Source organism: Pinus tabuliformis, chromosome 9 (assembly GCF_031772625.1).
Source record: "Pinus tabuliformis cultivar Carrire ecotype Pingquan chromosome 9, CPIR1, whole genome shotgun sequence".
NCBI classification, from domain to species: Eukaryota; Viridiplantae; Streptophyta; class Pinopsida; order Pinales; family Pinaceae; genus Pinus; species Pinus tabuliformis.
Window position 1 is genome coordinate 340,597,653 of NC_142307.1, and position 14,306 is coordinate 340,611,958.

The 14,306-nt window shown below is 37.0% G+C and overlaps 1 protein-coding gene across 1 annotated transcript in view; it reads right to left on the reverse strand.

The window, feature by feature from the left end:
• Positions 1 to 3,489: 3,489 nt before the first annotated feature.
• The window catches only part of LOC149148615 (GDP-mannose 3,5-epimerase 2-like), a 52,037-nt gene continuing 41,220 nt past the window's right edge, over positions 3,490 to 14,306 (reverse strand). Inside the window, exons 2-5 of the mRNA XM_089442223.1 lie at positions 4,668 to 4,761; positions 4,074 to 4,192; positions 3,756 to 3,962; positions 3,490 to 3,646 (exon numbers count right to left, since the gene is read on the reverse strand). Of these exons, the coding sequence (XP_089298349.1) occupies positions 3,490 to 3,646; positions 3,756 to 3,962; positions 4,074 to 4,192; positions 4,668 to 4,761 (577 nt within the window). The remainder of the gene's footprint in view (positions 3,647 to 3,755; positions 3,963 to 4,073; positions 4,193 to 4,667; positions 4,762 to 14,306) is intronic.

Here is a 14,306-nt window from a genome sequence, read left to right on the forward strand (position 1 = left end):
CTTATAATGGATAGACATTTTATCAGGATCTAATTAGTAATAAATATCATATATGCAACTCTGAGATGATAATATCACCAATCTGCCAATGAAGCTCTCTAATAAGGGAAAATAAGTGTTGTTACACACATGATACAAACTGCAACAATTACCTGCCAACCTCCTTAACAAGATCAATGGGAAATGGGTGATAGTTATTTTTTTGAAGAAGGTCATATAAACTTGGCCCAAGTTTTTCAAGAACCTGTTAAGATCATTTGCATTCATCAACAAACTTAAAACTTCTCTAGAAACAACCAAAATAAGATCTTTTAGAGGCCATTTAAAATTCATAATAGTCACTAATGAAAAAAATGAAGTTCTGCTGAGAACTCACGATACACATGTGATTCCTATAGTCAAATCAGTTGTGCATTTGCACACAAATGTATCAACCAAGCCACGCACGTCAACCAACCTGTGAGATACTATAACTTAAGGAGTCTAAAGCAAATAATCACTATGAATGGCTATATCTATTAAAAATTGTGGATTGATAAACTAAATGACATATCACAATAGATATTCATTATTTCATACCGTGTACCAATTCTATAATGCTTGTCAAACTTATGCAACACATAAATTTCAACAACGGTTGAACCAAATTTCATAATTGATATTTGTCTTGACAAAGATTTGGGAACTTTAGTCTATGTTGGCCCTCCTTCCCTGTGTTGGGAGAAGTTCAATTTGCCCTACACATTCCACTACCTAGGTTGCTTTTACAAGCAAGTATCTCTATACATAGATCATTTCATCAAGAGCCAAATATGAAATTATGGCCACCTCAGAGATTGAAGAACTACATAAAAATTGCCATTAATATACTAGTCATTGTCTCTAAAACTAAGCTTCATTAAAAAATCTTGGTAAGATATAAACCTCAGTCATTATTCTGTTGCATCCATAACGTTCAACAGTAATTGCTTGCAGCAACCCAAATGGTACACCTACCAACCCATCACCCTGGCATTCCATCAATACTACGACTGATCTAAGATATTACGGGACTTGCAAACTAGTGACTAGTGGCACGAACACATTTAATGAAGAAGAGGAAAGAATATTCTGAGAAGGATTAAAATGACTACCCTATGAAGGCTTGGAAATAGATGATGATAAGCCTTGTCTTTGAGAAGAAGCACTACTTCTATTAGGTGCGTGTGTGAATGAAATATGATGTGATCCCCAAGGCATACGTGGTAGCAGATGTAGCATTGAAGAAGCAATATCCCCAGGTACATTTGAATTTCAGTTCATTGGAACCGATTTCCAGATTCATGGTTAGGTTTTATGTTCTCCAAGCTTGCAAGAAACTAGGTATTACTAGCAATACCCATCATCATGTTTCTTGAACTAGCTTCTTCTTACTGAGAAGATGAGTGCTCACTTGCACCAGCATTAGAGATGGAAGCATTGCCAAGACAAGGCATATAATAAATTTCATTCCATCCAATTAAATGCAAACTCCTATGTATATCAGTCGGCACATGAAACATACTGGGTTGGCGCAGTTGGGCACTAGTGCTTACACCTACTGGACCTGTGTCTGCAGACTGGTCACCTGAAAACAGTCTCCTGGAATGTGAAGAATTTGGTTGCAAGAAAGGTATATACCTTCCAACATTTCCAGATAGCCATATTTGAGGTAAACATTTTTCATGTTGATGTGGAGGGTTTTGTCTTGCTCGAACAACTCTCTGGGGGGCTTCTGATATCCCAACGATAGATAAACCTCTAAAATCTCAACCCACATCACCTACACTAGCCCTGGGTATGACTAGTTCTTCTGCAGGCCTAACAATACGAATTTTTGTAGTGGTACTAGCAATATTTAGGTTTCTACTGATGGTGTGCCATTCAGGAGCTGTAAGGCGAAGGTGGCTATCATCCCACTATCAAGAACATGGGAGACATCTAAATATGATGGACTTGAAATGATTTTCACAATCTTTCTTTTACAGGATGGTTTTCTACCATCCACAGGATTATTGGCACGTCCATTATTGTTCTCTAGCATACATTCAACCATACTACTACAAGCATAGGTTACTTGTTTAGATTCTGATCTAGCCAATTGATTTGGGTGAGGACATCAGCTTAAATCCATGAATTATTGCCCTTCATTTCGAACTGTTGTCTGATTAGTGCTAAAGTTTTAATTATTACCATCAAAAGTAGTTCCATAGTTAAATATTAAACAAATATGTAGACTATCATCCATGAGCTGGTTGTTGAGGGCATCCACAAACACACTTTCAAAATGAGGGACATGTGACTCCACCACTTTCCTTTCAAGCCTTGAAGTTGACTGCACATTTGAAATTGGATTCTAGCCAATAACCATTTTATCTTTAGAAGTGCATCCCTAATCAGTTGAAATATCAGAATTTGTTACACTGCCAGTGGCCCAAACATTAACGAAATAACTATGACCACTAGATTGACTTCCTATGTTTCTGAAACTACAACTTATGTTGCTCCCTACAGCCTGATAATCAGCAAAAATTGGAGCATCCATGAGATTTAGTCATTGACAAGGATAAATATGTGATTCCATATCCACATTATGTTGGTCATACATATTTTCCCAATCAAAAAGTTTCTGGTATAGGGCACAAGGCATTCCTTTGGGCTTGCATTATAGCTTTAGCCTTCAATCAGTCTCCCATGATTATAATCTAAGCAACATAAATGTACTGCTATGAGTAAAAAATCTAATAGAAAATACAGTTCATAATGTATAAATTGTGTCAATTATTTGAAAAATACATCACTCTTCAATGCAGGATTGATGGATCATAAGAATACATAAATTGTCTTCTACAGAGTTTTTAACAATAATATCTCAATAGACCTACCTAAAAACTTTCAATGAGTCAATATCAGTCAATTCCATCTCTAAATGTTAAACTTTAAAACTATCATAATTCTCTTTGAAATGAAAAACTCTTAAACTTCACATATGAACTACAAGATATTTTCAAAAGAACAACTCCAAACTCAAGAAAGAGAAGAGAGGATTTTCTAATATCTTTATAACCTCCAAACGCACATCATGGTTTTATGTATACCAAGAGTTACACACAAATGGTTCAAGGGAGATATTAATGCTTTAAGAGTGACCAAACATTACTTTGAGTGCTTGCAAAAAAAACATATGGTATATAATAACAAAGGTGGAAACCAAGAATTCTTAACTATCTTTTAGTTGCATTAGTCTAGGTTTTGAGGATCTTTTAGCTCCACGCTCTTTTCCAAAAAGAAGTTTCCTCCCTCTTGCAATGATTCAGATCACATGAACAAACCATCTAAATTAACTTATTAAACCAAAGAGAAAATGGATAATAGCAGGCAAAATGTTTTTGATCTACTACAACTATGAACCATCTTGCACACTTATAGAAAATTGATTTATTATTTATCCCCTTAACTAGAGATTGACCTTCATTCCTTTCTATTAGCAGCAAGAAGAGAACCAAGTTGAATATGGGCTTGAGTGCCAACCACCTTGGAAGACCCATAGATGGAGAGATCAATTCCCTGAGCCTTTTCCTTCTCAATTTGTTCCTTGATCCAGAAATATGTAATTCTCAAGCCATCCCACAAAAATTGGAAGTAAACAAATGTGACTCTATTATCCCTCAATGCATAAGGGCCATTGAATTGCATGTAGTTTAACAATATGAAAATATAATAACTATAACCTTACCTTCAACTTCATGGTTGGAACCCAGCCTAGCTTTTCCTTAATTAATGTATATTCAGAATTCTGAACACATACACCCTTTAGACCAGGAATGTGATGTATCAACAACTTTATATTCTCAAAGCTTGACACCATTTCAACCATCTCATTCATGCTAACCATTACATCGCTGCTAATATTCACTGGGTCTCTAAAGTCTAATTTAGTCAACTGGGAATATTGACAGAAATATTTGTAAGAAGCAACAGCATGAATATGAATAAACAAGTCAAAATAATTAGGTCCAAAACTAAATTTGAAAATCCATTCCAACCTTGGGTACCTTAGTACACCCTCTACACATGCATCAATGAATTTAAAGGATCTTGTTCGCTTGTCATCATCCCACATTTCAAAGCTATTAGTAGATGTGATTGTCTTCCTACAAGAGGCAGCAAGAGCCTTAGTTAGTAAACAGTTCAAGCGAGAATTAGCTATAACAACTTAATCCTGCATAAGACAAATCTTCTAGCATGGGAACCAATCTAGATCACAATAATAAAAGGTTAATAACTAACAAATTAGTTACTATGATAAACTAGTTCCTATGGAATTACATCACTTCTCCAACCTACAGAGGCCACCGATATATCTAGAGTGTACCACTGACAAATTAGAGTGTCCTACTTCAGAGGTGTGCTCTTACAGTAACTTTATGAATATTCAGTTAATTCTAATAGTTGAAAGTAACCTTGAAATCAGTTTCAACCACCATATAGCATTGCAGATAAATGCTTCTCTTCAACCATCCAACCTTTTCCTAAACAAATTTCAGTACTCAGATCTTGCATTTCCTTATGACCAAAATGTTATGTGAGAATCTGAGATAGCACCAAATAGCATTACCAGAGTTTTAAAGCAACATATGGCTACATACCTCAGCTGGCCAAGCATCAGACTCCTTCAAGCTCACATTGGTCTCCAATTGTTTGAATTCGGGATAAATGCATGCACTAGAAGCATAGAAAAACCTGCAGAGCAACAAATAGATTACAAAGAGATATGTGATGTCAAGCAATCAAATAGGCTGTGATCATGAGAGTAAAATGGTTATGTTTTTTTGAAAATAATTTTATGTTTTGTGGGACTCACATTGTGATCGTGAGAGTAAAATGGTTTTTTTTGTAAATAATTTTATGTTCTATGGGACTCAAATATTATTTGCACGATTTATAACAAGGGAGTTTCAATTTTCAATAATAAAAAGTTACAGATAGTACTTGTATAAACTAGCATAAATCCATTTTAATTTCAAAACTATCAAGCATTAAGAGGGATAAATCCCTTGAAGTGCAAACCCTTTCCAAAATTTTTGTACTCTATAATATATTTGCACCTCTAAAAAGTTATCCCTCTTGATACTTGGTTGGGCACTCGATAGAACAGGGTCAAAATGGATCTATTTTGGTAAAGCAAAATGGCAAACAATGCAATCCAAAGTGCAGAAACAAAACAAGGTCTCACCTTTTAACACCATTGATTCACGCAGATTCAAGCATGTTGAAAATGATCATGGTGTTGTTGTACATAATAACAGAGTGATTAGACTAAATGAATCCCATACCACCGATTTTTGCAACCAAGTTGAAAACATGGGCAAGTCCTTTGCTAACGACCAAGAAATTGTCCATAACTCTTAGATCCACGATATGGAATTATTTGTAGAACATATCCTTAGTCATGTGCTCGTTCTTCTTCCAATTAGAGGCAATAATGTAGTGCCCTTGAGATTTCAATCTTGGGGTAATACGGAAGGAAATGAACCCACTAGCTCTAGTGATTGAAATTCTCAATTTTTCGACTGGCCCAAATATGCCTCTGTCCAAATTCTTATACTTGTATTACCCATAGGTCACTCCACTAGCCCCATTGATTCCCATGGTACTAAGTGAAAGGAGGATATATAAAAAGTCTGCAATAACACAACTAGAGTAAGATATCGTTCCATGTTTAAAATCCTTGAAAATAAATGGCAGCCAAGCAAAAAACCATATTAGCAATGACCATGAAAGCACTTAGATTCATAACCCACAATGCAAAAGTAGATGAGAAATACTGAAATTCAATGGAATTCTTGGCCTAAAATGGAGAAAAAGAACTCTAGACCATGACCCAAGAAGCAACTATGGTTCAAACCCTAATAAATTTTGGAGAAATCCATATCTGGTAAAAAGAAATTGTAAATACTCAAACCCATCATCCAATGGGCATAAACTAATAGAAGTCAAAGAAACATGTTCCAAAAATGAAGAAAAAAAAGATCAAATCCTGGTAGAATTCATAAAATCTAGAGAAAAAAAGCACAAGTTCATGGTTCCATGGAGAGCAACAGCCTAAACCTTGTAGGCATAACAACTCTTATTGCCTAACATATTCATGACTTTGGGGGACTGAGAAGCTTTCCCCTTGGACTCCATTTGTACATCATATGATTGAAACCTTAGGGAAGATTGCAAGTATAAAATATTCTATTGTGAGGTTGATAGTAATGTTTTCACCTATTGATTTCTATTGTAGGAAACCTTTGTATTCTTGATGTGAAGGCCTTGTTTCATTTGGATAATGTATTGTGAGGATTTAGCACCTCAATTTCCCAGTTTGAGTCTTGTGGGCAGATTTGGAAGTTGAACATGGGGTAGCTGGTGCCTCTTAGATACATGGATTAGATGTTTGAACTGTTCTTTAATTGCATATAATTCACATAACATTATTGGAGGGTTTACATGATAGACTAGATTTAGCCAAAAGTCACCATTTTCTAGCGAGTGTCTTTACAGCTGCAACTTGTAGTTAAAGAAGATGTCTTTAAAGATGGCTGTGTTTTTATAAACCATCAATGGTAGCTTCAAACTCTAGTTCCTCAATTTTTCCATTTCATCTTCCAAAACTTGGAAGGATTGGGAGAATAATTTCAATGTAAATCATTTGAAAAAACAAAGAAATAAACCACCACATTATGATCAATATAAAGAAAACTAGAGGACCAGAAAACTCCAAGGACTGACAATTTCCAAGAAATATGTGAAATCATGAAAGTAATTTTTTTGTGAGTTCAATAGTGCATATTCAAAGAATATGCCCTATTTGCAAGGGTGCAAAACTAGATTAACTGTATGTGCTTGACAAATCCATGCACACTCTAATGTAAAGAGGTTTCAAAATTAAAATAGTTTTTTTATATATACAATTGTTTTATAGCAGTATGTCAACATCCATAAACTCTAAACTTTGTTATGTTTTGAAACTTTCTATTTAATACTACAACAATCTCACCTTTGCTTTGACTTCATTACTTCTTTTAAGGGGAGAATGATTAAAAATCCACATCATTATATTAAGTTGTTGGCTCTACATCCATTGAGACCAAGTTTGGTCTTTCAACCTTTAAGAAAAAAGATGAAAAAAAGGTAAGGAGTTACTTGGTTTGTTTTACAACTATATTTCTATGATCGAAAATATTAAAGAGAATATTTCCTAGATATCTATATTTTTGATGGCCTAAAAGATTAGGAAGGTCAGTATTGTAGGGCACATTTTGAAATTGACATCTAATGTGGGTATATACTATAAAAAATAAATTCTAAAAGAAAGCGTGTTTTATTCTCCACCTTCTTACTACCACCTCCTTCATATAAATTCCAACCAAAGAATCTGTATCAACCTTGGGCGTCTCATTATTGCCACTTGTATACATAATAACTATAATGTTAGTAGCTACCAAAAAATCTGCATCAATAGGTTTCTCCCAACCCAAATGCTCAACCCTAGACATAGATAACAATGTCTATCTACTACTCACTCTAGATAGAGATGGCTCAGATGCAATGCCCTCATCTTCCATGTAAATAACACACTTTATAGTATCCAATTGTGTGCTTATATAAATTAACATTTTTAACTGCTTGTGATCACAAATGATTGTTTTCTCTTCTGTTTGTCATGATGGAGGACAATCCTAGATTACAAAACAGAATTGTGGATAAACAATTGAAAGAGAACTTATAAATAAAAAATAAATTATTTTGCACCATACATTTAACAAAGAAAAAACACTTGTTGGAATTACTATCATTCATTCCATCATGCACCAATTCTGACTTACAAATAACTAGTAAATACCAAACATGAACTATTAGAAGAAAAATAATTACTTGGAGGAAAAGGAAGATAAAATATTAATTCAGGTCTAGAAAATGCAAAGATTCTAAAGCATACAGTAGCCATAACATACCTTATAATTATTGTAAAATTGAGTAAAAATAGATGACACTAAATGAACTTATATCTTGTGTTATTATCATGGTGGTATTTGCCAAGAGATACATCATTTTTCCATGGCACAATATTTGTTGAAACACACACCCACCCATTGGCACACATGTTCATCTTGATTTAATCAGTTGATGATTATTTGGAGGTTGATCTATGGTTTTATTAGAACATTAACATTTGTGCACACATGCTAAAGTTGTTTTAACTATTTAGGTGTTAAATTAATTCATTGGATTACCTTTGATGTTATTGGCTTCAACACCCTACTTTCTTAGTAGTTGTTCACAGTTGGAGGGGTTATTTGGAAGTTATTTGAATTTTTATTACTGAGCACTCTCAATTGGGAAAAAATTTCCAAGGATTACATGATCATTCTACTACTGGGGCAATTCACACATACTCTTAGGGTGCACTCTCTCTTGTGAACATGGTTTGGGGAAATTAATTGATGGTATTGGAAACAACACAATTTTGACGTGGAAAAGAATGAGTTTTAACCACCTTGAAACTTCTACCTAGGGCACCCCTCACAAGAAGATATTTTATTAATTTTTGGGAGGTTGAAGTAGTTACATCGCATAGATCTCTAGGGTTCGCCTCACCTAAGTGCTCTCTCATATTATTGCATGGATATTTCAGCTACACTTGTAATATTTTGACCTTCACTAGAGAGCTCCCTGACCTCTTTGACCTGGCACATATATTATTTTATTCAAGGTGGTTATGGAGGACATTATTGAGAGGTGTGTGGCACCTTGGAGAGATACATGTGGAACATTTCATGCATTTACTTCATCTTACTATATTTGAGCATATTCTTCTAGGATACAATTGTGGAAATGTTGGAGATATATAATTTATTATTTCATTGGAGTTTTAGCATGGTCAAAACTCAAAACCATAACTTTCCCTTATCACCTTGGATTTTTCTTGTTGGAGATATTCCACTTGCTATTTTGGGGTTTGACTACTACATCTCTTCTAGAGCACCCCATCTACTTGGCACCTTGCACATTCATACATGGATTTGGTTGACTTGGAATTCACACATGTGGATTGGTTACATGCATTTCCTAGACCACTTTCTTTTTGGAGGTTGAAACTCTCCTAGGAAAAATATTTTATTGTTTTATCTCTCATTCACCTTGGAGGGCGCACTTTGTAATCTTTCCTAGATGTACCCTTGTACACATCCTCCTAGGTTGAACATTATTTTAATATATTTTGAATGCATCCGTTTTTGAGTGGTGAACTCTATGTGGACATTTTTCATGTTGACTTAATCATCATGCATAATTTTAGTTGCACGCCCTCTCTTGGAGAGCTCCATTGTATTATTCCTATTTTTGGAAGAGAGTGAGTTCTCTTCAAGAAGAGTGTGTCCACATATTGTGATATGGTTAACCATGGACTAAGGAAAGATATCACTACTACAATTTTATGATAATTGTTTGATTCGTGCATCATGTTATTGAAGCCTTAGGCAATATTGGAGGTGTAAAATATTCTATTATGAGGTTGATAGTAATGTTTGTTGATTTTTATGTAACTTGGGAGGTACTCCAAGCCCTAGGGTTTGCGGTTTGGAGGGCAAAGTGCCACAAGAGTCACTTGTGGGCTTGGAACCCAAGCTTGGGGTTTTACACCAATCGTGTTTGGGGCATTTCCATGGAGCACTTTGGACATGTGATGGCATGATATGATAGAGAGGAAAGGATAATCCAACACTTCTAGAATTGTCGAATTCCTAGTTGTCATTAGTGAGATACGAATTTTTGAAGTTAATTGTTGGGGTGACACCATAAGAGTCAAGGTCGGCTTAAGATTAGTAAGCCTTCTTGACAGTTGGACAACCCTTAGATGACATTTTGGAGGAGTCCTCTTATGTGTATAAATAAGAGGTGGGGAGGAGGCATTTGAGCATCCATTTGTGCAACACACACAAGAAGAAAAGAGCTCGGTGGAGGAGAGGATTTTCTATTCTAGGGCCACAACAAAGAGAGGTAGACCAGTGAACTAGGAGAGGGCTATTTCACGCCTAGTTTAGGGATCCATATGCTAGAGAGAAGACCGAGTACCTTGCTGGAAGGCCAAGGTAAGGAGGAGTTATTTTGAGGGCTCATTGAGGCAGAAAAGAGGTAAGGTATGGTTGTTTTGAGTGGGTTGTAGGTGGCAGAATAGGTTTGTGGTAAGTCGTAGGCCTAGCCACTCCAAAATAGGCCAGCGTGGATGTGTTAGGGGCTACAAAGTGCCCAGAACAATAGCACACGAAAGGAGGAACCTTCCTCGTCTAGGCTGGAGCAAAAGGGAGGTTGTTTGAGTGGGTATTTTAGGATTGTTGCAGCATGCACATGCCCTAACCAGGGACAACAGTACTTGGAGCAAAAATTGTGTCATGTTTTATGTCAAATATTTGACCAACTGTGGATCAATTTGTTGAACATCCTATGGGAGCCAAGTGTTGGAGTTGTCTTTGGCGAGAAGACACTACAACTAGGTGCATATTTTGCAGTGATTGTATTAGGTGCCATTGGTCTAGTGGAGGGTAGCATGATGGTTACCCAAAGTAGCCCTAGACAAGATATCTTGAAGTGATGAAGAAGAGTTGAAGGTTGGGTGAAGATTGGTGCCAGAATTGCAGCACTTTGATGGAAAAAGTGATTGCTAGCCTGGCAGATTGGAGCTTGGGAATTGGCCAGCATAGAGATTAGATTGGATCAGCCTGTATACATGCAATAGAAGTGACTTGCAGCATCGTTAGGTGGCAGCCCTCCTGTAGTCTTGATGTGTTGTCCTTTGAAGGACTAAGGGGCAGCTTGTGAGTAGTACGGGTGTGAAGGACTGGCAAGACAAGATATGACATAAGCTGCAACGAAGATTGTCATTGTATCTTGTATATCATAGACTATTGTATTACTCATAATTGGTTTAATATAAAGAAGATCGGGTTGTACATTATTGTACAATATTTTGTTAAAAAGTGTGTATAATTGTGCATATATTATTTACTGCTAAAGATTTTATATTCTGCAAAGTAGTTCTGGATGAGATTCTTGGTTTGGTAGAGTCAGTGATTTTAAGACTCTAACCTAGACCCAAAATTGTGGAAATTCAAAATGGTATCAGTTTAAGAGAGAGTTGGTCACATTGTAGGTGACAATGTCGAAGTTACAGGCTGGTCTCTGTTATGAGGACATTTTGGAGGGGTTGTCCAACTATAGTACTTGGAGGGAAAGGATCAGGTTGGTCTTATAGGTGAACAGGATCCGGGAGTTCATTGAGGAAGCCATCAAGAAGCCAACTAACCCTAAGGAGTTGGAAATATATGAATATTTGGATACAAGAGTGAGATTGGTCATCCTATATGGTGTGAAAGATTTCCTAATACTTCATTTGTCTGTAAATAACACAGCACACGAGATGTGGATGGCTCTTTAGAATTTGTTCCAGAATAAGAATGAGAACCGGGTACTGATATTGGAGGATAAGTTGAATTCCACCAAGATAATAAAGGGTGAAGGAGTGAATAAGTATTTGATGAGATTGTGTTGGGTCAGAGTTGAGCTTGATATAGTCGGTGTGATTATTCCATATGGAGACATGGTGAGTATTTCCTTGAAAGGGTTCACTGAGGAATGGAAGCCCTTCATCAAAGGAATCGTTGTAGGAGAGAAGGTTCCATACTAGAATAGGTTGTGGGACAACTTCATTGAAGAAGAGTTGTGAGACGAGGATCTTCATCCAAAGAGCAAGGCTTCATATGATGACATGGCACTTGCAGGGTGAATGAAGGGTAAGCAGAAGAAGGAGTTAAGTAAAGTCAAGTGTTTCAACTATGGCGAGATGGGTCACTACTCGATGAAATTTCTAATGAAGAAGAAGGGAGATGGCGAAAAGAGGAAAGGGAAGCAGGTCGCTAGTGTTGCCACTTCTACTGAGATAGATGATCTCCCTAGGAGATTGGAAGAGGAGGACTTTGCCATGATCTCTCATTTCTCATAGGGTACTATTGATGAGAATGGATGGTACATGGAGAGTGATGTGTCGAAGCATATGATAGGGTCACAAGAGGTTTTTGAGACTCTAGCTGAATTGGACTCAAAGTTGCACATGGTGTTGGATGACAAGAGTCAGTTGGAGATCCAAGGATCGGTGTTGTGTCATTCAAGTTGGAGGCAGGACACAAATATAGCATGATTTATGTCTTAATGATCAATATGAATGGGTTTAAGGTATTTTTCCAGGATGGGAAGGCAATACTCAGACCTAGAGGCTCTAAGTCCGATGGGATTGTACTTGGAGTTAGAGAGCATGGTCTCTATAGGTTGATGTGCAAGCCTGTGGATCATGGAAAGAATAAGTAATTGGAGTAGGTGCAGGTTCCAAAGAAGCAGGTGCAGGTGTAGGCTTCAGAGGGGTAGGTACAGGTTCCTGAGAAGAAGGTTCACCTTTCTGAGATGAAGGTACACTTTCCCGAGAAGAAGGCCTACATTCCAGAGACTCAGAGGGAGTTAAGTTCTAGAGGGAACTTGAAAAATTAGGGGGGACTTTGTAACCCAAGAAGAATGCATGGTCAGTGGGGAGCAATGGTGCTTCCACATCTACCAAGAAGGAATCATGAAGGGACTGGAAAATGATACAGGAAAAGAAGAAGAAGCATGATGCTTCCAGTGACAATGATGTTGGGTGTGGAGCCTGATTATCTTTTGTATTCAAAGGTATCGCTACATTGGACCCCAGTTCGTAATGGGGCAGCAACGCCGCCCATAAAATATTCATTGTAGGGGGGGTATACGGGGGGTGGCTGCGACATTTGTGAGCACCCCCTGATGGGGGGAATCGAGGGTAGAGACCCTGAAGCTAAGAATAGATGTAAAATTGCCTTCTAAAATCTTGTAATTTCATAGTCAATCTGGGTCGTTCATTAGGCGAAGATCTGACAGTAGAAGTTATGTTTAATTTAGAGTTTTTTTGCCCTAGAAGGCAAACCCTCACTATATATGAGGGAATTGTATTGCGTCTATGTACATCTGTATTCTAAGTGAGGAAGAGAGAGGAGATTGAGAGAGAAGAGGGAATTACAGCAGACCTATTGTAGGTTGTATCTCTTTAGTTTGCTGGATAATATGAAAAGAAGGACTGGCTGTTTCTCCGTGGACGTAGCCCAAACTGGGTGAACCACGTATATCTATGTATCTCTTGTTTTATGCATTTTATGTGTTTATATTTATCCAATAATTTATGCGTTCCATTGCTCTGTCTAACAACTGGTATCAGAACCATAGAAAATTTTAGGGGCGAATGTTCGCCCTTTGGCGAAATTAAAGGGTTTTAAATTTTTAGTGGGCGAATATTTTGTATCATAGTACATTTTTACAAATCACCTCAAATAGCCCACCTTATTTTAAGGGAGAGGGTAAAAAAGGTAAATTTAGCCCTTGAAATTAGGAGTTACAACCTTCCATTTGCCCATTTTCAAGAATAGATTTTATTTAAGTGAATCCATTCGCCCATTTTCAAGAATAGGTTTTATTTAAGTGAATCCTATGGGCCAAATACCATATTTATAAAAGAGGTATGGTAAATTAATAAAAATATAAATAAATGAGAGGTATGGTAAATAAATAAAACATTTTTTATATTTACTCCATAAGTGTTGGCATTATGTTTCAGGAATGGCTATATATGTTACAGATGTTGTACTTGATGGCAACTCCCATGGCAAGGCTCTCTTTTTATTGAAAATAAAGAAGGACGCAGGAAATCAGTTCAAAAGATGCTTACCCGCAGGTACACCATGCAGAAGCCGCGTCCAGAGACGCAGGCCAGCCGTTCAGGAGGTGCGTCCACCAGTGCACACATTTTAAGGTAGATAAAAAAGCACACGTGGGGGTTTCTTGTGTTTTACTCTTGGTATCTAGCCGACGGTATTGTGTTACTATGGTGTCGGCTCGTGGTATTGTTCCTGATTGGAGGAGGAGCTTGCCTATATAAAGCAAAGGAGATCATTTGGTTTGAGTATGTCTTTGGTTGAATATCTTATGAGGTTAGATCTAGTCTAGATCTAAAAGGCGAATCTTCTGAAAGACTGAGATCTCTTTGGCGCATGATCAGATCTGTAGATCTGACCGTTTGTTACCTCTCATAAAGTCTTAAAATCATTCATACCCGAAGCTACGCAGGTTCAGTGAAAGGCAATGCGCCGGGACGCAGTGCAGTAAGAAGAGACCTGCGTGTGGACGCA